The sequence below is a fragment of the Solanum pennellii genome, chromosome 5 (genome assembly GCF_001406875.1).
Source record: "Solanum pennellii chromosome 5, SPENNV200".
Lineage (NCBI taxonomy): Eukaryota > Viridiplantae > Streptophyta > Magnoliopsida > Solanales > Solanaceae > Solanum > Solanum pennellii.
The window spans coordinates 73,916,008-73,941,537 of NC_028641.1; the positions used below are offsets into that span (position 1 = coordinate 73,916,008).

General features: G+C 36.3%; 1 protein-coding gene across 2 annotated transcripts in view; it reads left to right on the forward strand.

The window, feature by feature from the left end:
- LOC107020727 (structural maintenance of chromosomes protein 6B) overlaps nucleotides 1-24,980 on the forward strand; it is a 26,743-nt gene extending 1,763 nt beyond the window's left edge. Inside the window, exons 2-28 of one of the 2 annotated variants that reach the window (XM_015221194.2) lie at nucleotides 501-606; nucleotides 2,056-2,189; nucleotides 3,022-3,077; nucleotides 3,268-3,354; nucleotides 3,582-3,902; nucleotides 4,556-4,675; nucleotides 5,131-5,265; nucleotides 6,186-6,262; nucleotides 6,389-6,464; nucleotides 10,444-10,518; nucleotides 11,821-11,925; nucleotides 13,422-13,591; nucleotides 13,774-13,876; nucleotides 14,275-14,387; nucleotides 14,896-15,100; nucleotides 16,583-16,714; nucleotides 16,842-16,956; nucleotides 17,057-17,142; nucleotides 17,245-17,340; nucleotides 19,550-19,686; nucleotides 19,750-19,852; nucleotides 22,073-22,152; nucleotides 22,246-22,324; nucleotides 22,452-22,509; nucleotides 23,309-23,406; nucleotides 24,182-24,276; nucleotides 24,713-24,980. In XM_015221194.2, coding sequence (XP_015076680.1) covers nucleotides 501-606; nucleotides 2,056-2,189; nucleotides 3,022-3,077; nucleotides 3,268-3,354; nucleotides 3,582-3,902; nucleotides 4,556-4,675; nucleotides 5,131-5,265; nucleotides 6,186-6,262; nucleotides 6,389-6,464; nucleotides 10,444-10,518; nucleotides 11,821-11,925; nucleotides 13,422-13,591; nucleotides 13,774-13,876; nucleotides 14,275-14,387; nucleotides 14,896-15,100; nucleotides 16,583-16,714; nucleotides 16,842-16,956; nucleotides 17,057-17,142; nucleotides 17,245-17,340; nucleotides 19,550-19,686; nucleotides 19,750-19,852; nucleotides 22,073-22,152; nucleotides 22,246-22,324; nucleotides 22,452-22,509; nucleotides 23,309-23,406; nucleotides 24,182-24,276; nucleotides 24,713-24,770 — 3,020 coding nt within the window. In that variant the 3' untranslated portion in view covers nucleotides 24,771-24,980. Of the gene's footprint in view, nucleotides 1-500; nucleotides 607-2,055; nucleotides 2,190-3,021; nucleotides 3,078-3,267; nucleotides 3,355-3,581; nucleotides 3,903-4,555; nucleotides 4,676-5,130; nucleotides 5,266-6,185; nucleotides 6,263-6,388; nucleotides 6,465-10,443; nucleotides 10,519-11,820; nucleotides 11,926-13,421; nucleotides 13,592-13,773; nucleotides 13,877-14,274; nucleotides 14,388-14,895; nucleotides 15,101-16,582; nucleotides 16,715-16,841; nucleotides 16,957-17,056; nucleotides 17,143-17,244; nucleotides 17,341-19,549; nucleotides 19,687-19,749; nucleotides 19,853-22,072; nucleotides 22,190-22,245; nucleotides 22,325-22,451; nucleotides 22,510-23,308; nucleotides 23,407-24,181; nucleotides 24,277-24,712 lie in introns of those variants that run through there. The other variant, XR_001456959.2, reaches the window with a different exon arrangement.
- Nucleotides 24,981-25,530: the final 550 nt, after the last annotated feature.

Below are 25,530 nucleotides of genomic sequence, written 5' to 3' on the forward strand. Positions count from 1 at the left end.
GGGGAGGGTTGCGGATAGGTGGTTCACTCTCAATAAGCTGGATTAGAGTGGCACTTTGAGATGCCCAGCCGAGGGAATCCTTTTATGCGCCTTTATTAGTATGACTTGAGATCAAGTAACTTTATTTTGGTTATTTTTTTGAACTTCTAGGGGGCGCTTGGTTGGAAACAAGTTATCGTAGAATTAATTGTCCTGGGATTAGTTATCCTCGGATAACTTATCCCACTATGTGTATGGGATAACTTATCTCATCACTATGGTGTAAATGGTGGGATAAGTTATCCCAAACACCCCAACCAAACAAGAAACTGAAATTTTATCCCTGGAGTATTTTTTTATTCCAGGACTATTTATTTTTATCCCTCATACCAAACGACCCCTTAGTAGCATGTAGGTGTGAATCATTGACTAAGTTGGTGTTTGCTTTTATTATCTTTTCCACAATGTGGCTTGAGATGAACTATTTGTTGTTTGTGTATTGGTTTTTTTGATTGGTGTAGGTGGGAAAAGCGCTATACTGACAGCATTATGTGTGGCTTTTGGGAGCCGTGCTAGAGGCACACAAAGGGCCAATTCACTAAAGGATTTTATAAAGACGGGCTGCAGGTTTATTATTGTTTGGTTATCCTTATCTCATGCTATTTTCAAGAAGCATTTATTGTCCTCTATTTTGTGGATTGTGTTAAAAGCTCATTTTTTTGCTGGAAGAAAGTTGTGAGTTATCATACTAATTCGCTTTCCCCTCTCCATTTTATCTCTTTTCCTTCTGGTGTGGAGAGTGTGAATTGCAAGATGATATTTAGAATTTGTTTTGACTGTAAACTTATTTCATGGTGAGCCGAGTGCATTGCACATATTAGATCAATAGGGTAACACAATGAATTGAAAGATGATGCCATGGTTTCATCAATTGAACCATATGTTAGTAATCTGTCCTTTTCTGTTAAGTTACCTTTGAAGTTAACTGCATGAAGAACTGCTCTTTAGTTTTATAATATGCAAGCCAAGATCAATCCAGTTAGGAAGCAAATATTGCAGATTGTCTTTTTATGTATATACATGATACAAAACAAATGAAGCAACTGATGATAATAAACATAGAAGAACAAACAAACTGCATGATTCGTAAATATAACAGTACTAATGGTTTATAATACAAATCGTTACCTTCTCAAATAAACGAGTAAATATAATAGTACTAATAAGAAAAAGCAGAGAGGAGGCTTACCCCCTGCTTCTTCCATAAGAAGCGTGACAACATTTGGCTACCTATTAACCGTTTACCCTAATCCTCGACCTCCATACCTTCCTATCTAGGGTCATGTCCTTGGTAAGTTGAAGCTTTGCCATCTCCAGTCAAATCACCTCCCCCCACCCAGTTTTTCTTCAGTCTACCTCTATACCTCCTAACTTCTGTTATAGTCAATCTCTCACACCTCCTTATCGGCGCACCCATCCAGCTCTTATTTACATGCCCAAACCATCTCAGCCTTGCTTCCGTCATCTTGTCTGCCACGGAAACCACCCTCACCTTGCCCTGTAATGTATAAAAAAGTGAAAACAAACAAATAAAATTAATAATATCATAAATATATAACCAAGAATCTCTTATTTTCTTATGAAGAAAGAAATGCTGTTCAATGTTCACAGTTGCTACAGATATCTGGAATATGTTCCTATCAATTTTTTGGACTCCGGGGTCATCCCCCAAAATATGAAAGAAGCTTAGGAGTGTTGGAGTTGTTGGAAAGTTGGTAAATCCATCAGGAATATCCCCCTTAATGTTTTTGGACTTTGTCAGCTCCGTATCCTTTGCGTAGGTCCATTCTAATGGAGCTGTCAACCTCTTCTTTTTGCACTCTATGTATTTTGTTTTTTATGCATATTCTTCTTGATGCCATTAAGATAACTAATTACTTATTAAAAAATGATCTTTAATCTGGTATTTATCTCATTAATCACTTTTCCTTTCAGCAAGACAATCTAAGTTGAATTCTGTGTTTGAATTTCTACTAGTTTCTTTATAAGGTGCTGCTAATTTTTATCTATTCACAGCCATGCCCTTGTTCACGTGGAAATGAATAACCGAGGAGAGGATGCTTTCAAGGGTGAAACTTATGGTGACCTCATAATGATAGAGCGCAGGATTTCAGAGTCTTCTAGTTCTATCGTACTAAAGAATTACCAAGGTTCCCTACAGTGATTTCAATGACAGCAATCTAAACTTACGCGATATATGATTATATTTTGATTTTTTCTGAGGATATCTGTTAATGAATATGCTTGTCTTGTCTGCTTGCTTATTTTTTGTTTCCTGAGATGTTCTGTTAAGAAATTCTTTAATATCACAGAAATGATGTTATTAGTATTTAATTATTGACTTTCAAATTTTTTGGGGTGAAACAGGTGATAGCTATGAACCTTCATGTCCACAGTCCATCTGAACTTTATCTTCTTCCCTTTTTAAAATTTCTTCCTGAATTTGGTTTGACAGTTTGTTACTTGTTAGGGTCTTCTTCAAGCACCTTGATATGGAAATCTCTGTTTGGATCTCGAGTTAGCTAATGCTCAATTAAATTTGAGAGTAACTTGGGTTTATATCGGTTGTGTGGCCTGATTAATTTACAATCGAGTAGTACTTTTTCCTCTGTCTGTTTGTTCCTCCTGTAAGTTCCCAACTTTAGGAGAATAATCCTGTTCTTCTGAATTTTAATCACCAAGTTGGAGATCAGGCTGTGCAGCATCTATGCATCATATATTCAGTTTCCAGTTCACATTTAAATGACTGCTCATGTCATAATTGATGATTCAGTAAGCAATCAAATGCCTAAAAACAAAAATAAAAGAAAAGTTCGTCAAGCTTCCAATTTATGCTTGTGGGTTCAAGAGCTCAACTAAACTAAAAGTTTACCTTGCTTGTTTTGTTATCTCTTGGCTTATGGGGTGGGATCTTGTAAAGTTCCTCCTGGATCTTCTTGTTTTTCCCTGTCTTTTTTCCTTCTTCTAATTGACATTTAACAGGTAAAAAGGTGGCTTCCAAAAGAGAGGAACTCCAAGAGCTTATAGTACATTTTAATGTGAGTGCCTGCCTAAATAGGGAATTTGTTCTTAATTTTATTGATGAAGTTTGAGCTTTACTTTGCCGAGACTGGTAGACCTTTTATACCTTGAAAGCGCGAATGAGCAAGTGGAGGGCATCATTGTCTTCTTCTTTATGCCATTGCAGAAACAAGCTTTTCTAGATGTTGTTCATTTTTGATTATGCAGATTGATGTGGAAAATCCATGTGTAATAATGAGTCAAGACAAAAGCAGGGAGTTCTTACATTCAGGAAATTCAAAGGACAAGTTCAAGGTGAGGTGCTTAGTTGCTAACGTTATTAGGTGATAATTGTGTTATTTGATCTTCCACTTGGTAGCCCATTTTTCTCCTGTATTCATATTTCATTTGGAGGTTGGCCAGCTTTGTTCTGTAATTTTATGTCTTTTTCTGTTTCATGGTTTTAGTTTATCAATGACAATTGCTTTGTGGAGGGAGATCCTATTTATTGATTAGTCTGCCACTATCATCATCCTTTGCAGTTCTTTTTCAAGGCAACACTACTTCAGCAGGTGGAAGATCTTCTGATTGGTATCCAGAGTCAATTGAAAAATGCAAATGAACTAGTTGCTGAACTGGAGAAATCGATAAATCCTATAGAGAAAGAACTTGATGAATTGCAAGGAAAGATTAGAAGCATGGAGCATATAGAGGAGATATCTAATCAGGTAGACCTGTTGAAGAAGAAATTGGCATGGGCATGGGTCTACAGTGTAGATAAGCAGTTACAAGATAAAAGCAAACGGATCGAGGAGCTGAAAGGACGGATTCCCACTTGTCAATCTCGAATTGATCAGCATCTTGTAAGTGCTCTGGTTCCCCGGTGAAAGTTATTTTAAGAGTTAGAATGCCCTTGCTGGAACCATTTTTACAAGTTCTCTTTTCTTCCATATATGCTAATGGTGACTTCTTCATTACCTTGATGTAATATTTATTTTAGTATGGCTGTCATGCCATTGTTAGAAGTGGCTGCGCTTGCGGCCCTCTGCTAGATGGTGCTATCCTATTTTATAAAAAAGAAGTGGATGTTAAAAAGTGCTCCCTTCCTCCAATTTATGTGACGTAATTTGACTGGTCACAAGTTTTAAGAAAAGAAGACTTTTGAAACTTTTGGTTTTAACATCTAATGACACACAACAACAACAACAACATGCCAAGTGAAATCCAACTAGGTTGGGGTCTTGGGAGGATAGTGTGTACGGATACTTCACCACTACCTCGTGGAGGTAGAGAGGTCTGCATGCACTCTACCCACCCCAGAGTCCAGACCTTAAGTCCTTACTCCACGAGGTAGTGGTAAGGTCTGAGTGCACTCTCCCTTCCAGACCCCACTTGTGGGATTTCACTGGGTATGTTGTTGTTTTTGCATATTTCAGTTGTCACTTCACATTGCTTTGATGTGATGTCTTATGTTTAGAACTCTATAGCACACTAAGCAAACTCTTTTGGTTTTCAGAGGAAGATGGAGGAATTGAATGATCAGTTAACCAAGAAAAAAGCTCAAATTGCTCATATGATGGAAAAGACATCAGAAGTGAGGAAGATGACAGACGAGTTGAAGCAGTGTCTTTCTTTGGTATTTGTGCAATTTCATATATTTTATTTCTGATTCGGATGGTGTTATTTGATATGTATGATGATAAAAAGATGGTTTTATTGTCGTCCTAGTTTGAGTTGTAGCTGATGCTCAGTTCTGCTACTTTTCTCGTCTTATATGAATCATCGCTATTCCTGTCACCCTTTCTAGACCCATTCTTTATATTGAATTTTCTTCTTCTTATTTTCTTTGTCTCCTTACTTCTTCCATATGTTTATCTAGAGTTAAGAAATCAAGTCATCAGCATGTATGTTTATCATCTTCAGTAGTGATCTCATACTTCAAAAATAAACGTACAGTACTTGCTATGTTTGCTCTTTTGGTTGTATTTCCTGCTGACAATGACTAAATGCTGTATACATTCAAATGCTCTTTGTCTAGCTTTTATTTTTGTGGCCGAAACTTTTCTAATCTATGTGAATTTCATTTGTTAGGCTACAAAGGAAAAACTTGAGCTAGAAGAGGAGCGGGGTCGTAAATCTAATTACATTCAAAAGATGGCAAAACGGGTCAAGATGTTTGAACAACAAATTCGTGATATGGATGAGCAGAATATTAGAAATACACAGGTCCTCTACACAGGTTTTCTTTACCTCTGTGAATTGGTACTCTATATAATTAGTTCTCAGTACACCCTGATATTGCAACCCTAGAATGGAAGTATGCTCCTCCTTCTTAACTTCAGATATTCCTTTCAAGCCTTTCTTGATGTGATTTGGTTCCTAATTTGACAGTAGCATTCCGGTATTTAAGTTAAAAGTAGTAAGTCAACTGCACACTATGGAACTTTTCACTCCACTTCTCAGAGGTTGGGGATGGGTGAGGCTTTCTGATGTTATATGCTGACATTGAGGGTAGCTAGTAATAATAATAATAATATAAATCTCCTTTGTGATAACCCAGCAAGGTCGCGTTCCATGGATGAGGTTAATGCAGGAGCTATAAGTTGTAGGCATTTCAAGTGTAAGGGCTGAAACTTGTACAATGATGTTGAAATTGATTTTGGCCTCTCAATAGATCTTCTTGTTTTTGATGAGTAGCATAGCCTTTTTATTATGAAATGATACTCCAGCTTGTTTCCAGCCATGGTGAATAATGTAGGATTTTAGATAAGTTACTATACCTCTAGCTCTATATAAAAGCTGTTTCTGTCAGGGTTGGAGCTACAATATTAAGTTGGGTTTGGAGGAATCTAGTAGATTTTGCGTGATTATAGGAAATCCATTAAACATATATAAATATGTAATTGTGAACCCAGTATCTAAAAACAGACTTAGGTGGCAATTTCAGAACCCATAAACTCCAATCTTGACTCCACCTTTGGTTACTGTAGCTTTGAGGTTCAACTGGGTGAAAACTAAGAATTAAACTAGTCATCTAGGAAAAATGTCTGTGTTGCTGCATTCAATCCTTCAACTGGCTAAGTGTGGGGTTTTATGTTTATCTTGTGAAAGTGATTTACATGCTTATACCTTCCAATTTACTGTAGGCTGAAGAGCTTGACATGGAGGTGAAACTGAAGGAGTTCCAAGCTGAGATTGACAGTGCCGATGTTGTATTTCAAAGGTCATTGAATATAGTGTTCTTGAAATATTTGATTGTGTTACCATTTGACTCCTTCAAGAGTAATGTTTGTTTGTTAAGAAATTATTCTCTTGATCCAGCTGAAGTTTTGAAGCTGTAATATGGCAGGTTGAGGAATGAAGAAGATAACCTAATAGATAAAATTAATCAGGCGAAGGATCAGATAAACAAAATTGTTCATGAGGTATGAAGATATTAGCTGATTCTCCACTGTTCAACAAGCATGCCAAAGTTTACGGAAAGCTGTCCTGACTTTATATAACCATTTTGATCAATTCTGTTCTTTTCTTTTGTCAAGATCCAAAGTTGAGTGAGCCGTGACTGGCACATTTTGAATCATTGCCCGCTGAGAAAACCCTTCAGGACTGGACCAATATGTGAAATCATTTAACTCCAAAGAACATTCATATATTGCATAATACGATAAAAAATCATAATGTAAAACAGTGTCTAAAGTAATCAACAGTCACCCACAATCCATTATCACCATGGAGTATCTAAATAAAGCAGAGTGAAATCAGCCCAAAGAAGCATAACATTATAAAGTAAAGACAAAGCTACTGCCTCCCGGATGAACGGAAGGCTAATCGTGACAGCTGAAAGTATGCTGGTACTCAGACGTCTGTCACAGGGAATGCTTGGGTTCTGTAAACTTAAATATAAGGGGTTAGTCAGATACATCCAGTAAGCACCCTCGGTCTGTCCCTAACAATTCGGGACAAGTCTTCTATAAGAGCTATGCAATATATGCTGTGATGCAACTGTTTGCTGACTGGATTGACCAAGTCTACTATGGTGATGTGCCCGAAGGTTTGATCATATTGACCACTTCGCATACGCTGATGAAACTGCATGTATGAACTGTGCTGTATCAAATCAAACTGGGCTCTATGCTACTGAAGTTGGAGCTGGCCCCCTAAGAGCTTGAATGGCTACTCTTGCTAATGCGGAACTATGCACTCAAAGTGCACACATTGTGTATGTGGAAGTGCAATTGTGAGCATGACGCTAGGAAGGGTTCCTTTCGTACAACAACATACTTTGGCATCAACCACGACTATGTTGCTCGGATCTTCATTGAATGGCACCGTACCAGTTTTTTTTGGAGGATTTAACATGGTAAGGCAACATTTTAGGGGGATGTTGAGTGTTCCTCAGAAATTTTCTGTAGCATCTACAGAGAAAGTTTTCATTTATCTTGGTGGCTTGGGGATAGATGTCAGTAACAGATCATAGACATGCTGGACTTTTCGAAAGGAGAAGCCTTTCGGTATTTAAAGGTGCCTTTAAATCCTAAAACTATCTATGTTCAATGTCAACCATTGATTCAGTGAATGTTGGGGAAGGTAACAAGTTGGACAACTAATTCTAGGATTCAGTTATGCCTTGTTCTCTATTCAAATAGTTTGGTCTCGCACCAGGCTTGCCTAGTGCGGGTTATTCTCCTATGTGGTTTGCGAGCTATTGCATAGGAGCGGGGTTTTATCCTGTGCGCACCCAAAAGGGTAGCGGCTGCGGGTTTTCCTTGTCGTCCAAAAAAAAAAAAAATTCAAACAGTTTGGTCTCAAATATTTGTCTTGCCTACTAAAGTTGTGAAAATGTGGAAGCCATGTGTAGGAGATGACTGGTGGACATGTTGAAGTAACTAAAAGAGCTCTCTTAGCCTGGGAAAAAATCTGCTTGCCCAGAGCTGTCGGAAATTTGATCTTGGACATCAAATATGGAACAGAGCTGCTGTTAGCAAACTGTTATGGAACCTCTGTGGTAAGAAAAATAAGCTTTGGGTGAAATGGGTGCATGCCTACTTCTTCAAAAGTAAACAACTCTGAAATACTGTACCAAAGCAGGCTTCTTTTATGGTGCAAAAAGTTTTGAAAGTCGAGGAAAGTGGCCTAATGAACATGAAAAGGTTCCTCCATTGAAATAATGTATATCATGATGACAGGGGAGTTTCCTAAGGCACCACAGAGGATATTAGTGTGCAAAAATTACGGATCTCCTAAATGGATTTTCATCCTAAGACTTGTAGCACATGACATACTTTTTATATGGGATATGTTGGTAACAGGTTTATAATTATTAATCAGGTTAGCCCCTTTGTGCTCAACAGAGATAGACAGCATTCCGCACTTGTTCTTTAAGTGTGAAGTATAAGCTCAATTATGGAATAGCTTTTAAGTGTCAGGAGCTATCTAGAACACCTATGGACTGGCAAGAAGAATTAAACTGGCAGCACCTGTCTGTTAACCTGTCTGTTAGATGACGAAGTACTATAGTAGAAATTTATTGGATGGCTATGGCTGCATGTATATACTACATCTGGCATGAGAGAAATCAAAGAGTCCTTCAACAAAATAAAAACTAGAAGCTATCACATAACACATTATTCAGGAGATCTTTTACGCAGGGGCTGCGAGGAGGAAGAAAGCATAGAAATTTGAGCATTTCAATTTGTATCCATCGAGCAAGGGGAAGAATTAATGTAGTTTACTGGGCATGTGTACCAAATTAGTAGAGAGTTGTGTATACTATTAGTTAGGGTTGTCGAGCTGCTTTTGATTTTTAGTACAGCATTTTCACAATTGGTAAAAGTTTTTTATTTTACAAAAAAAGAACAGTTTAGGAGGATCCAAGTAATATAAGCCAGAAGTAGCCTTATTGAAGAAGAAATACTATATGCTATCACTGAACTATCCCTTCAGTGGGGAGTGGGGCATGGCTGGTTCACACTACGAGAGCATATAATCTGTGGCCCTCCCTGTGGGGACATAAGAAAGATGGTCTGCCGTATATGGGTATATCTAAACGTGTTTTCTCCTCTTTGATTATCTTTAACCTTTTTGAATAGACCTTTTTTGTCCAATAAAAAATGATCTCATCATTTCAAAATCCACAATTCAATAGATGGATATCTGCCCCATCTATACGTCTCTCTTCTTGTCATTTTGCAATACAATTGGAGTACTTGAACGATCAATTCATGCGTCCTCTGTATGGTGACATAACCTTAATAGACGTGTGAATTTTGGGTGATGCCGTTAATAGGGGGAGGTTAAAGCCCCCCCACTCAGTGCCCTTCTGCATACCTCCTGGCTCTTATGACGCAACACAATAATGTGTAATTAATCATACTTATTCTGGTTAAGGTAATAGTTGTATTAACATCAACAGGTATATCACAACAAATTGTGCAGCCCCCCTCAAATCCGACTTGTTGGTAATGCCTATATGTATACTTTGTTTCATTAAGTTTGTATATATCTTCTTTAAGCACCGAATCCCATTTCAATTATACCTAAACAAGGCTTCTTTTTCATGGTAAAGTAAATAAATATATGAATGACGTGGACAACCCAGTATCCAAGCTGTATACCAGAAGGTAGAGAACATACAAACAAAATGCGATTTTACACAAAAAGAACCCCATCTTCTATACATATGGGGACCTCATGGTTACACCAAAAGGAAACTAGAAAGAATACTCTTCATACGCTTTCCTATTTCCTTTTCCATCTAACCCACATGATGGCTAATGGTGCAACATCTCAAACACTCAAACTCCCCTCCCCCTTCCTGAAAGTCTAATTATGCAACCTAAACATCAGTTCTTATGCCAACCAAAACTTCAGTGTGTTTATTCTGTGTAATTCATGCATAGAATGGTCTGTACTTATTTCATTCGAAGTTTGGTTCCTTTAACAACTGTTTGAGACATCCATCTTCAATTTTATTTTTTCTCTTTTTCATTTTGTTTATATAAGTGGCTTGCACTTGGCATATTGGCACAACAAAGGTTTCATACATAAACTTAATAGGTATTTTTGGTCTTGTTGATTTTATCATTAATTGTCATTTGTTATTATTGTTAGGATTATTACTGCTAATACTGCTGCTATGGCACTGCTAGTATTGTTTTTTCTTTAGTTTTTGCTGAAAAAGGATAGAATTGGAACAAAATGCAATGTTGTATTGTGTCGGGGACTTTGCTAGAAACTCTATTCCAAGGAAATGTTTGATTTTAGCTCTTGTTTTTTTTATAGAACCCAAAAGCCACAGGGGAAGTAAAAGGACTCTTGAGTAGTCTCCTAATATATTTCATTTTGCCGTTTAATTTCATTTTTTTAGATCCAATTAAATTTCTACTTTTTATTTGGTTCTCTAAGATTGAAGAGAATGACAAGAGGGATCGTGACATTCGCTCTCGCATTCGTGAGTTGCAACTTCATCAAAGTAACAAGGTATCTTGCTCTAGTATCTCGACTATTGTTTTGCTTAGAGCTTTTTTATTCTTAGCTTGCTTGAAGAAAGGAAATTCATATTGCAAAATTCTTAGCTTCCCCAACCATAACAATTGATACTTTGTTTGTCTGCCAAATTTATTGCTAGATAATGTTTTAATCTTGGCATTACTATATGATTTTCTATTGACGTAGATGTACCATCTTATTTACCACTTTCAACAATTGTTTCGATGATCACCCGTTAGATTGTATTTTGGCCATCAAGAGCTCAGTTACTTATAATGCCATTTTCTGCAATCATACTGTGTTTTTATTTTTATTTTTGTCGAGTGAATGCAACGAGTAACTCAATCTTTCTCTGGATGTTCTTATGCCTTTTCTGTATGGATTTACCTCTGCTTTCTGTGACGTATTATAACAAGTCTAGTGTTATCAAAGGCGCGCTTTAAGCGCGCTTAAGCCCTGAAGCGAGGCTCAAAACGTGTTAAGCGCTTCGCCTTGCGTTATGTGCGCTTCATGTTGTCATCAAGGTTCTAAGGCAAACGTTTCCTTGCCAATGAGCCTCTTATGAAGAAGTGAACCTAATTAATTGATATTTCACTTTATCATAATTTTTTTTCAATTTCTTTGGTCATATATTTGTCATTTATGTTTATAATTATTAGACTTGGACTAAAATATATATTTATTCTTTTCTCCCTTTGTGCCTTTTTTCATTAAAGCCCACGCTTTATTCCCTCTTTGCGCTTAAAGCCTCCACGGACCTTAGAGCTTTTTTGTGCTTTTAGCCTTTGATAACACATTGACAACAAGCTATGATTTTGTCAAAAGAAAAAGAAGAAATTTGGGGAATGACTTGCTTGATTATTCCCTCAAGTATGTTGGGGTTTAAATAATGTTTACAAAGAGTCGTAGTGTTGTTCAGTTGATTAAACTGAGGCTTGACAGAACTATCCTGCAGATTTTGGGTTGTTTTTGTCAGCCGTGTGTGGAATTTTTTCAGTTTATTTGGGTATTAATCTACATTAGAAGTTGAGTATTCCATATGGGGATTTTTTTCGGGGAGGTGAATTTTATAATAATGTCAAAGTTCATGACAATGTGAGCTGTAAAGATAATATTAAAACAATAAAATCTTATTGTAATTTCATCTGGTTTGTGTTTTGTCTCCTGTTAGCATAAGAATTTGTATTAGGCTTTACACACAAAAACCGGCTGACTTATTTGCATTTCCTAAGTGATTATTTTTTCTTTCTTTATCTGCAAATTTTGCTTTTTGACACTGATTTTTTTCCTCAGGTTACGGCCTTTGGAGGAGGTAGAGTGATGGGCCTCTTGGAGGTAATTGAAAGACAACATAGAAAGTTCAACAGGGCGCCGATCGGTCCAATAGGTGCTCATGTGGTATGTGATAGAGAAAACTCATTGTACATTAGTGAAGTATATCTTCTCCTGCTTGATGTGAGAGAGAACTCATTGTACATTAGTGAAGTATATCTTGTCCTGCTTTTCTTTCCTGAGCTTACAAGCTAATTGTTGAAGTTTGTGACCATTTCGTCTAAAAAGGTCAAGTTGTTAGAGAGAGCACGCTGTTAATTACTTAATTATGTCTCAACACTCCTGCTCTTGTGCATAATTGATTTTTTTTCATGGACTAAGCATGTGGAATTTCTTTTTAATAATGGATGGGTGTCTGCCCGAAACTACTATTTATCATGGAATCTTGATCCCTGCTTGCAACTTATGGTTGCTCTCCATTGGCAATCTTGCTTGTTTGTAACCCAACCTACCAGTTTCTTTCCTGAGCTCCAAAATATTTTTCCTCTCACAGATGAAGATTCCTTTTTGTGATCTGGCTACTTCAATTTTAAAGAAATATTGCAGCTTCCCTAGATCCATGATATCAAACACCTGAGCCAAGAGCTTCTTCAGTCGAGCCGTCTCTTGTTATGACTGTCATCAATGTCACTTATAAAAAGAGTGATTGCCCTTGTGATGTGTTATAAAGAGAGTGTAATCTGCATTCCTTTGTTTATAACTGAATTTGCTGGATCTGTTAAATTAAGCCCTAGGGGACTGTTTTAACCCTTGTAAAAGTTATTCTTTTCAACTACACAGCTTTTCTTGAGTTTTCTTATCAACAAATCCAGGACAAATCTTCATATACATTTCTTCTTTCAAGTTTTTCTTGCCGGAATGCAATTTTGAGATCAAACGACAGCTATTCCCAGCCAAGGGTGGCTGCTCAGGAGTACACGAATCTGGTTGTGTTGTTTTTGCAACAGGAGCAAATGTTTGCTGGTTGTCTACTTCATATGTATGGCGAATCCCTTGGCTATCAATCTGGCCTTAAACTTCTCAATCAAACCATTGGCTTTATGTTTCACTGTGAACATCCACTTGTACCCGACCAGTTTCTTGTATAGTGAATGATTAACTATTTCCCAACTCTTATTTTATGCCCGAGATTTCATTCCTTGACCAAAGCTTCTTTTTCCACTTGGGATCCTTGAGAGTTTTCCTCTAATTTGGGTTGCACTATAATAAGGTTCAGATTCTGTAAAAGTAACATTCATACTGACAAAAAACTTTCTTCATGGTGGATTGAACACACATCTAAGTGTCTTCTAGAATTGCATCCCCTACTATTTGGGGGATTCACAGTGAGCATACTTGATATAGCAACTTCCAAGACATGTGTATTTTTAATTTTAGCCACTCCATTTTCTGGCACTAGTTAAGGACAACTAGCTTTGTGGATGATCATATTAGACTCCAAAATCGATCACTTTTTTGCATTTATTAGATATCGTAATTGCATTTGCAATTAATACATTTAGCTTTCCTGCTTGTTTAACTTTTGAGACTCATGCTAAACATTTATTGACATGTTATCGCAGAGCTTGGTTGATGGTGACAAGTGGGGTACTGCTATTGAATGTGCCGTTGGCAAGGTGCTTAATGCTTTTATTGTAAATGATCATAAAGATTCCCTTTTATTAAGAGCATGTGCAAGGGAAGCGAACTACAATCACTTACAGATTATCATTTATGAGTTCTCTAGACCAAGGTACTGATCCTTCTTTATGTGTTTGACGTTTGTGTATATTGACACGGATGATTTAAATTCTTTAAACATTGTTGATTGATGAAATATACCACTCACTTCTGTGGAGATAGATACTTATCTAGTTTATTTCTGATAAGTGGATTATTTATTTATCAGGCTTTTGCTTATATTTATTGGTGTAGGTTGCATATTCCCGATCACATGCTTCCCCAGACTCATCATCCAACAGCAATTTCTGTTCTACGTTCAGACAATCCTACCGTACTAAATGTCTTGATTGATGTGGTAAAGTTTCTATTTCTGTGGGTACTTTATTCCTGATAATTTCGAAAGCTAAGCTATTCTGTAGTTCTATAGCTTTTTACTGGTCATAATCAGTTTTGAATTCAAATTTAATTGATTTTTAGGCGTAGGCATATGATGACAAATTTGCAGTGAACACTCCTTATTGTCATATCGATTATGAATATGGTAGCTAGGCTTATCTCTTTTAGTCACTGCAATTTTGTATTTTTTTGTTCTCCTCACTTGTGGTTTGTCTAAGTTGTTAGTTCCGATTGGTGTTCTTATTTGTTGCCATGAACTTCAGACAGTTTTGCAGTCTCTTGTGTTGATCTTTAATCATTGTTGCATCCGCTTACCATGTTTCTGATGATGCCTTGATATTCCCTGTGTCTTATTAGGGTAGTGCTGAGAGGCAAGTTCTAGTTAAAGACTATGATGCTGGAAAAACAGTTGCTTTTGATCAAAGGATTTCAAATTTAAAAGAGGTTTACACTTCTGATGGTTACAAAATGTAAGATTATGTAGTCTCTCATATGCTGCTTAACTTTTTATCTCCATTCTAGGTTGTTTTCTGTAACCCCATGAGTAATTTCACGTATGAGTCAGGTCAAGGTATTGTATATTGTACATGGTTCACGTGTAGATTCACCTAGTACTTGGTGGACAAAATATTTGCCAATTGGCTTTTGATAATATCCCGGATATATTAAATCTACAATTTTTTTTTGATAAGGGTAAGGTTAAATACAAATTGCCTTCCATCGGCTTATTTTCTGTTGTTTTAGGATGACTAGCCTGATGCTCTGCCAGCGGAAACAAGTCTGACAATAGTTTGTTTATTACAAGAGAAAATCCTCCACTATAACCATCATGTTAATTCAGGATGACTTAAAACTTATAATTTGTTTTATGAGCCTTAACTAATCCAGTTTACTCTTTTTGCATTTCTTATTTTAGTCTTGGGTTAGATAGAACAGTTCATTTTGCACTGACATGATTAACATACCCAAACTTCCTAGGTTTTCTCGGGGTTCTGTCCAAACTACTCTTCCACCCATGAAGAATATGAGAGGTGGGCGTCTTTCTGGTTCATATGATGATAAAATTAAAACTCTAGAAAGCGAAGCATTTGAGGCACAGAACAAAGCTCGACAAAGCAAGGGTATGAAGAGGAGTATCAATGAGGAGCTTCAAGGACTCCATGATAATCTGCAAAGCGCTAAGGTATTGGTTATTTTTAGTTAACTGAGTGCAGTCTCCACCAGAGTAATAGTTGTTACTCCCTTTCTAAGGTTGTAGATTTTCACTTAGGTTTTACTTTATCAGAAGTAGAAGTGGTTTTGCTTTCTTCTGTGATTCTTTCTTTCTTCATCACACTTTTGTGAAGGGATATCATCTCAGTGTTATCCTTGCATTCTGGTCATCATGTGTCTGTCATTACTTTATTGTGTATGAATACTCGATATACACAATCCTCGAACCATTCTAGATAACGATTAGTCTATCTATCAATTGCATCATACTTCTGCTGTTCCGTCCTTTAAATTCGTGAAAGAGCAACAAGCCTCATGGACTGTTTGATCTGACCAGACAGTTGAAAATTTGGAGCAAGAAAAAATTAGTGCATGGCCACTAAGCCCAAACCTCTGAACATAAAATTATAAACTGGCCTTGCAAATTCTTAAATAGGATCCTTCAAAGATTATTCTGCAGAAAGAGTGCTTGTGGATTGCCCGATCACCAGAATGGTTTCATGTGACTGATCATTTTGCTGAAAGAACAGCTAACATTCAGAAAATGATATACTAAAGTAACGTGTGGCCTACTAGGATTAATTTCTCTCTTTGATTTCATTAGTTGTTTGTGTATGATTTATTTATATCTTTAGATTGTCTGGACAATGCCTCTATCTGGTTGTTTGAAAACATCTGAGTGACTGTCCACATATATGGGAAAAATGTGATTTTACTACCTAGAAACAAAGAAAAGGTATATATTAACTGCTATGCTTTCTTCATTGTTTTTCTTCTTCTTTTACTTGGGTTTGATGCACTTGAGCCGAGGTTCTTTTGGAAATAACCTCTCTACCTCCACGAGGTAGCAGTTAGGTCTGCGTACACTTTATCCTCCCTAACCACACTTAGTAGGATTTCACTGGGTATGTTGTTGTTGTACCCATATTTGGTAACAAATTTGAAACTGTGAGAACTGGAGGAGACAGATCATCCATTGCTAAGATTTTAATATGCTTTTTCATGGATGGTTCTTTCCTGAAGAATCATGCAACCGCTTTTTAGGTACAAGAAGAAACCTCGACTTGCTGTTACTTTTCTTCTCGCAGAGGTTTGCTGCCTCATTGAAAGTGAAGCAATGCTAAACCTTCTAAAAAGAAAAGAAACGAATAATGTGATGTACTTGGTACTGCAGAGAAGTTGGTGCTACCTTTATCTAATAGGGTGTATTATTCTTTCTGGAGCATCATTTGTATGGTCAAGACAAAGGAGTGTTCTTGTTGTCTAAGTGACTGCTATTCATATCCTTTTAGATTTTTGATCCTTACGGCTCCCGGGTAAATTGCTATTACAAACATTCCTTTATCGAGTTCTTATAAAGAGTAATTCTGCCGATATATATCAGTGGGGTTTTCTAAGTATTGAATGAAATGAACAACTACTGATATAACCATTAGTTTCTCTGTTCCTGTAGAGGAGGCGCCACGATGCAGAGCGAGTTTTGAGGTCCAAGGAGTTTAGCTTGCGAGATTTTAAAAAGTCATATGTTGCAGAATCTAGCTCCACCGCTGTATCAACAGTAGATGAACTTCATGTTGAGCTATCGGTTTGTTCCTCTTTTCGTCCACCCATATTTCACTTCCATTTCCGGTGCTTCAGTTTCAATTCAATGTTTTCTTGAGCTTTTATAAGGCATTCTACTATAGTTTTATTTTCTTGAAAACAATGTACAGAAAGTCCGTGATGAGATGCATGAAGGAGAAAATTTATTGGAAAAGCTTCAACTGAGGTTGAAAGAAGCGGACAACAAAGCTAATGAGGTCAAAATATCCTTCGAAAATTTGTGCGGTATGCATATTTTGCTTCTTTGTCAGGTTCGAGTACCTCCCAGTATATTTCCTACTATATATGTCCTTCTCATAAATTCCGCTCCTTTCTGAAAATATAGAATCAGCAAAAGTGGAAATTGGTGCATTGGAGGAAGCAGAACGTGAGCTAATGATGATTGATAAAGATTTAAAAGATGCAGAATTGGTTCAGCTCTACTTTTAGTTGACAGTTCATGTTTTTTTCTTACCTGTGGTGATGTTTGTCGAAATTTATGGTATTTTGGTGCAATTTAAACTCTTATTTCAGAAGAAGAATCACTATGAAGGTGTAATGAGTATGAAAGTTCTTTCCCAACTCACTGGAGCGGAAGCAGAGTATCAGGAACTTGAGCACAACCGTAGGGTATAAATAATTGCGCATTCATATAATTGTATGAGCACTAACAGGGATTGATTAAGATATTGTTATTGTACTAAACCAAAATATTTTTTTTTTTTTTGAAAATGGTAACTTCGTCTATTCCTCAAGAGTCAGTACACTGATCAGTATTTATAACATGTACTTCAAATTCTACTATCTTTTACTAAATAGAGTCTAGTACATCAATTAAGGAGATAGTATCATTTGAGTATAATTGATTACACTAAAAACATGATAGCATAAGACAATTTAGTTTGACTTTTTGCATACTATTCTCAACACTATCGAAAGCTCTAGAGTTCCTTTCCTTCCATATTACCCACCATATGCTAGCTGGGACAATTCTCCATCTGTCTCTATTCTTGGATTGCTTTCCTGCTTCCTCCCAACTCTGAATTGCTTCTGTGATCTTGGCAGGCATGGTCCATGACATACCCTTAAGACTCAGGAATAACCTCCATAGTTGACTTGTGATCTTGCAGTGTAGAAAGAGATGGTTAACTGTCTCAGCAAATCCCCACAAAAGAAACAGCTAGAACATAATGGTATCCCCCGTTTCTTTAAGTTGTCTTGAGTCAATACAGCCTCCTTGGCTAACAACAAAACAAAATATGCCACTTTGAGTGGAGTTTTTGACTTCCAGATTCCTCTCCATGGCCAGTGACTTTGAGGCTGATTGGTGTGGTTCAACCAGTTGTACGCACAACCCACCATAAAGCTGCCCTTTCGATTGCCTTTCCACCACAAAATGTCCTGACCTCCTTCCAGTCCATTAAATTGCCCAATGGTGTTGAAAAAATCTGCTACCCTTTGAATCTCCCAATCATTTAATTGTCTTCTAAAGATGAATTTCCACGCTTGAGGAGTCCAGTGATCTACTATAGTCTTCTGTTGGTGAGATACTAGAGAGTATATATCAGGATACAAGGCCTCTAGCCTACCTGCCTCATGCCAAGCATCTTTCCAGAATTTTGTTTTCTCTCCATTCCTGACTTTGATCTGTGTGTTAGCCTTAAACTCGGACCACGGAGATCTGATGGATCTCCATACACTAACCCCATATGATGTAGTTTGGTCATCCAGTTATCTTCCTCTTCATATTTTGCTTTAATGACTTCCTTCCAGTAGGTCTGCTCTCCATTGTTGGACTTCCATAATTATTAATGATAATGTTCAACTAGTTAAATATTAGCCAGAAAAGCTTGATGAAGTGCTTAAACTCAAAGGGTCTTTAATTAATTATAATATTTTGTTGTTTACTGATTGAGACTATTGGCTTTCCTAGTCCGTTTTCCTATTGTAAATGCATTTTTCGTTTGTGCTTTTGTGATATTTTGAATGTTCTATCACTCAATTTTTTGTTGTTGGGCCTATACTTTTGACTTTTCTACTAAAATAAAATCTAGTTACTATTAGGAAAAGCATTTATTGGTTTCTAACAAATTATACACTTCAATAAAAGTCAGTGGAAGCCTTCCGAAGATTAGAATGAACTGCTTAGCTCTTTTCTATTTTTTGTGTAAACGAGATATTTTAGCTTAGAATAGAAGACATTTTTGATGTACTAGATTGTTTATAGGCTTCAATCTGATTAAAGCCCAAAGATTCTGTAAGATGTAATATTTTTTTGAAGGGGAACTACACTTTTTGGTTGTAGTATACCTGTGAATATCTATAGACTAATGTAACCAGCCTAAAAAAAAAGTCAGTGGAAGCTATTCATGCAATTGAAAGAAACATCATGTTTAGTTTCTCCTTTTGTTTTTAAGAGTTCTTTTGAGAGTACAGTGGTATTGCACATAGAACTACAAGCACTTGGTATTTTTTCTGAAATTATTTGACTTGTATTGAAGTTTCATGAAATGTTTTAAATGGAAATATTTTTGTTAAGATAGCTGTGCAATTAACAGGAAGTATACCTTTGGCCAGTTACTGTATTTAGAGAGTGATATTAGAGATATAATTCAGTTACTGGTGAGCCGATATACTAACACTATGAAAACTATGACCACAAATGTAATTGGCTCTTACATTAGTAGTTTGATTAACTGCTCACTGCCTTGTCCACCCCCCCTCTTCATGGTCTACCTTATAAGTGGATATATGCTTCTCTCTCTCACTGCTCTAGTTTTCATTTATGTCAGAGGTAGCATCTTACAGTATCTTGCTTTAACTGTACCCCTGGCTGCAGGAGAGCTGCAAAAAAGCTTCAATCATCTGTCCTGAAAGTGAAATTGAGGCTTTAGGTGGCTGTGATGGAAGCACTCCGGAGCAATTAAGTGCCCATTTAGCTAGGCTAAGTCAAAGACTTCAGCAAGAGAGTCGGAGGTAAGGATTTGATGTAAGTTTGATTGTTTATCTATTCAAACTCATTTATAAACTTCCATGCAGACATCCAGAGTCCATTGAGGACCTCCGCATGTTGTACAACAAAAAAGAACGCAAAATTTTAAGAAAGCAGCAAACCTACAAAGCATTTCGTGAGAAATTAGGTGTAAGTTACCTACTTTATGGTTATAGTTCACCCTCCTCCATCTGAAAATCGTAAAAATTGTTTTTTCCTGGCTCATAGAAAATGGTAATGAAGGAGTTTCTTGTGATTACAGACGATCAGCAAGTCCTCTGTAGTTGCATTATATGTGAAAACTGATCTGTTTTTGCGTTGTCATCATGTTAAGTGTGCTTAGATGTTAAATTTTGTTCTGTGAAGAAAAATATATTCTTGCTATTGATATGAATGACTTACTTCCTCACTGATGCTTGGTGCTTTATGCTAGTATGGAAAGCTTTCCTGGAAACATCTTTGCATTTTTTGTATTGGTCTTGCATTATTGGTTCCACATATCTTTTCCTGGAGATGGTACAGAGAGATGTTGGAAGCAATAAATCTTACCAAAGTTGTGTGATCTTCTTCAGAAGGCAATTTGCTTTAAAATCGCCAGTACTTTCTATCATAATCAGAGATGATATTTTTTTTTTTGAGACAGTAACAACTTGTATTCTATTCCAAAACAAAAACCAGAACCTGCCAAAATAAGTTACAGATTCCTAATAACAATTGTGGAGAGTACCAGGAAGATCTTTAATCCTATAGCAAAATTTACAAGGAACCTAAAACATCTTTAATTGATTCTAGATCTACCATGTACTCCTGTTTACACCAAAAAAGAAACAAAACTAAGCAGTTCATCTTAATCTTCTGGATGGAATTGCTCTTGTTCTGGAAGCATCTGAGATTTCTTTCTTTCCACACGGACCACCAGATGCAAGCTGGAATGATTTTCCATCTTTCATAATGCCCGGAAATGCTTGCATAACTGCTCCATAACTTCAGGGTCTGCGTAACTTTCCTAGGCATAACCCTTTCATGTCCTTCTGATTGATAAAGACATTCCACAAAATGTTGGTTATTCTACAGTAAATGAAGAGATGATTGATTAGAGATGATATAAGAAGGAACTTATTATAGAACTGGATAGTGTTAGAGTTTTCCACATCGGTTTAGGCCTTATAATGTACCAGTAACGTAAGAAAACATTATGGTATAATTTGGTTCATATACTAGTTATAGAGGAGTTTTATAATACAGTGATTGCTTTAAACACTAATACCCATGTATCTAATTCCTGTATTTGGTATGTGCTTGTATCAAGTATAAGATGATAGTGATACCTAACTATTGGAGTGGCAAGTATCATGTGGAGTTAGTTGAGGGGCACGCAAGTTGATCCGGACACCACGGTTTTTGAAAAAAGAGAAAATGATGCTTAAATTTTTCTACAACAAGTTATACTGGAACAAATGACAAACAATACCAAATTTGTACTGGGAACCAAAGGACGCTATAGGTTGTTTTGATTTTCATACAGTTGAATGTTATCGAATATGGCAACATTTAATTCTTATTGAATTTTGGTAAATATTTTTTTTTTATGACAAGGGAAACCCGCAGCTGCTACCCTTTGGGTGCGCACAGAGTAAAAACCCCACTCCTATGCAATAGCTTGCAAACCACATAGGAGAGGTAACCCGCACTAGGCAAGCTTGGTGAGACGAGCTCGACCTAGAAGGCAAATCCCTTGCTTTCGCTGGCAAGGGGTTTCGAACTTGAGACCTCCAACATGGAAGTCCCAAGCTCAAACCACTGGGCCACCCCGAAGGGCAAATACTTTTCTTTGTTAAAATGTTTTTTTCTTTTATGCTAGAGTTATCTGTAAACAGTAAGACAGACAATTGTTCGTGTTATATATAGATTACTAGCTGCTTTCTCCAAATACTAAGTATTTGATTACCTACTATGTGATTGTTCAAGATTGACTAGTGAAAATTTTACATCTAATTTCTCAGATTCTGTACCCGTTCTGAGTTAATTGGAATGACTAGAAATGCTACTTAAAATCATGAATCTTGACCTCCAACTTTACTCAAGTTTCTGGCTCACAGCTAAGTTAGTGAGGCAATGCCTCCTTAAGCTATGTGTTATAATTGTTAGTTTAACTGTTGCAATTCAGCCAATATTTATGACATATGGGGAATTGTGCTATAATAAGTCCGTTATTTGTTCCTAATACCTTTTGGATTTTTAATTATGTTTCTTCACTTCCATTTGAAACTTTTTTACCCACTTGCTTAGTGCTAATGCAATCCATCTTGGGGTCTGGCCCTTTGTTTTGTTAACGTTAACTAAAATAAATCTTCCTAAACATATTGTCAGGCATGCCATAAAGCCCTCGAGCTACGATGGAGCAAATTCCAGAGAAATGCTACTCTTTTGAAGCGACAGTTAACATGGCAGTATGATCTCTATCATTTACATATCCATATTATGTAGGTTCGTTGTTAGTTCCTTCATATCTCAATTTTTCTTGATTGCCAATTTTGCATTAGATTTAATGGACATTTGGGTAAAAAAGGAATCAGTGGGCACATCAAAGTTAGTTATGAAGAGAAGACTCTTTCAATAGAGGTGATTTGAACTAACATGATATGGTTCTGTTTGTCTAAGCTAGTAGTCCATTATTATTTATGTGGTCTGATTCTTTAAATTTTGTTTCCGCCTATATATTTTTTTGTTTCTCTGAAATATTCCTCAGGTAAAAATGCCCCAAGATGCATCAAGCAGCAGTGTTCGTGACACACGAGGACTTTCAGGTTTTTTTCTCTTTCTTTACAAATACTTGGAAAGTGAATGCAAGAAACAATGGATGATGCCCTAGCACGGAAAATTTGAATGCTAAATCCCTTTTTTCTCAAATTTATATAGATACTCACACCACAATCAATCAACTAAGCCGTAATACATAGCTAGTTGGGTTGGCACTGTGATCACATGTGGTAATGGTGTGGGAAAGAAAGTATCTTTAACATCTTGAGAAAGATCAACTTTAGGTCATTAGAATTGGGATGTGAGACTAGTTCGATGCTGCAGCCTTCAAGTACCGGAAGGGAAACAATATTTTTCTATCTAGACAGCATTGCAGATACGATATGAATAAATGTGCACACATAGAGGATATAATGAGTGGTTCCAATAGATTCTTTGGTCATGACTCATGTCCTTTCGTAAGCCTTATAAATGAGATGGTCCGAATTCTCAACGGAAACTTAACTTTTGGCCAAGGGTTCAGTCACTTTCTGATGGGGGCAGTGCCCCCGCATGTTAAAACCCTAATGGGGAGGGGCCTGGTCAATTCTCTCCTTTCCCCTTTATTTTCCACCTGAAGCTTTTCCAATACCCATTTCCCGAGGCTTGTATATGTATTATGATGTTTGCATTTTCAGGGGCCATGACAAATTATATCTAATTTGCTTGTTAATTGCATGCCTTATTTGTACCTCTTTGTGACTATCTTTGACAATGAATTATTACTCCTGGGAGTATGTATGGATGCCTTCTTTGAGCATCTGGTAATTTTATCTGATGTATAACTTTGTTCTCATGGAAAATCAGGGGGAGAACGCTCTTTTTCAACTTTGTGCTTTGCACTTGCTCTTCATGAGATGACTGAAGCTCCATTTAGAGCAATGGATGAATTTGATGTATTTATGGTGAGTTTTACAACTTGGCTTTGTTTTAAAACTTTCTTAAAGAATGCTTTGCACTTGCTCAAAAAGCTGCTCTGAAAGCTGAAGGATTTCTCTTAAGTAGAGAATATATCTCAACTACTTGTTTGTAATGATCAGATGGCATAGTAGCAAAAACATTCATAACCATATAATCTTCTCAAAAAAAAAAAAAACATTCATAACCACATATCTGTTGAAAGCTAAGTCATCTCTAGGATTTGGTGTTCTGGTTTTTCTTTTATTGTCCTCTTTACCATGAAATTACTGGCTATTCCTTCATTAATAAAAGGTGATAAGAAGCCTCTTCTCTGTTAGATAAATGAATGAAACCACCTAGCTGTATGTTTTGCTTTTCACAATTTGTCCATTATAACTGCCATCATCAGGGATCAGATGTCAAGATGAGATTATTATTTGTATTATTCTGTAAATTTAAAGGTAGCTCAAATGGAGTAATGCAGAAGCTGCAAAGAATTGTGACACTTGAGGTGTTGTCTTTAGATTCCTCATAGATTAGTGCCACCCCATGTATCTGGATGGATGGATCTTTTGATGCAAGCATGGTGTGTAACTGTCGCAATGGGAGATCGGTTTACTTTTCTGGTCTTAATCATGAATAAGAATTGAAATATACTAATCTGTCAGGCATCTATAAATCCTCATTCTGTAGATTACATAGGGACAAGTTTAGTTTGCACTAAACATCGTAGCGAAACAGTCAATTGGTTGCAATCTGTAACTTCCCATGAATGTACAGGATGCTGTTAGCAGAAAAATCAGCCTAGACGCTGTCGTGGATTTTGCATTGGCACAAGGATCACAGTGGATATTTATTACCCCTCATGACATCAGGTAATCTGAAAATACGAATAATAAGTTATATATCAAATCTGAAAGCCTTGATTCGTTATTGCTACTTAAATTGATAGAAGGATGGATCATGCACTTGCTAAACATACTAATAAGTTTGTCTCTGCTCAATTTTGCAATTTATCTTCTAAGTCTGTAAGGTCGTTAAGATCTTTTTTCGTCGTTATCCAGAATAAAAGCTTTCATCTGGACTATTTGTGTCCTATTTACAAAGGAAAAGGTAAAGTCAGGGTAATGGCTGTTTTCATACACAAAGTTGGATAGAATTTATGAAACTGTTATATGGCCAGAATTTATTAGAGGGAGCTCAGCCAAAACTATTTGCATCTGCCTGCTATTTATCTCAATATCTTAATTGTCTATCTTTGCTTCGAATTGGTTGCAATATTGATGTGCTTAAACATTCTTTTGTATTCAGTATGGTGAAGCAGGATGAAAGAGTAAAGAAGCAGCAAATGGCGGCTCCTCGTTCTTGATTGCTTTTGTTTTTGCTTTTTGGGAGATATGGTTATTTTTGTGGTTTTCGGGTTGGTATGATTATGAAGTAGGTTTTTGATAGGGTGTACATGGGTTGGTTTGATTATTTCGAATATCAAAAATCAAATTATTTGTGTTGGATTTTTAAATTTATAAATCAAATAGAACCAATAGAACATGGGTTTTCGACCCCACGTTTTTCTGGTAAAGTAATCATACGAACATATAATTTACTTGTATTTCAAATATTTCTTTAGTCATATCAAAATACAATTTTAATAACACTAAATATTCAACAAAAAATAAAATAATGTAGTTGTGTAAAATAAACGTTGCTAATTAATAAGTTGTGGAAATGTCATAACTAAAAATTATTAAATCATGTTAAAATATAAGTTTAATAAGTATTAATTACATGATTAAATATTAAAGGAAATTAAATTTGAAGCATGTAAAATTAATGAACAAATATTCAAGGAAAAATGTACAAGTATCTTACAAACTATGTCCGAAATTTTAGAGACATATTTATGCTATACTAAGATTTTATTACTCATCTGAACTTATTTTGTAAATAATTTTGTATTTTTTTCGGCTTATGTGACACTATCTTGTGGGCCCAATACGTATTTTTTTTTCAAGCTAGTATTGAATTGATTTATTTTTTGCATTATTATTAATTTGTTATTTATTTAAGTTTTATTATAATTACCAGCTTATGTGGACTATAATCTTTATCAAACTATTCAAAATTTTGAT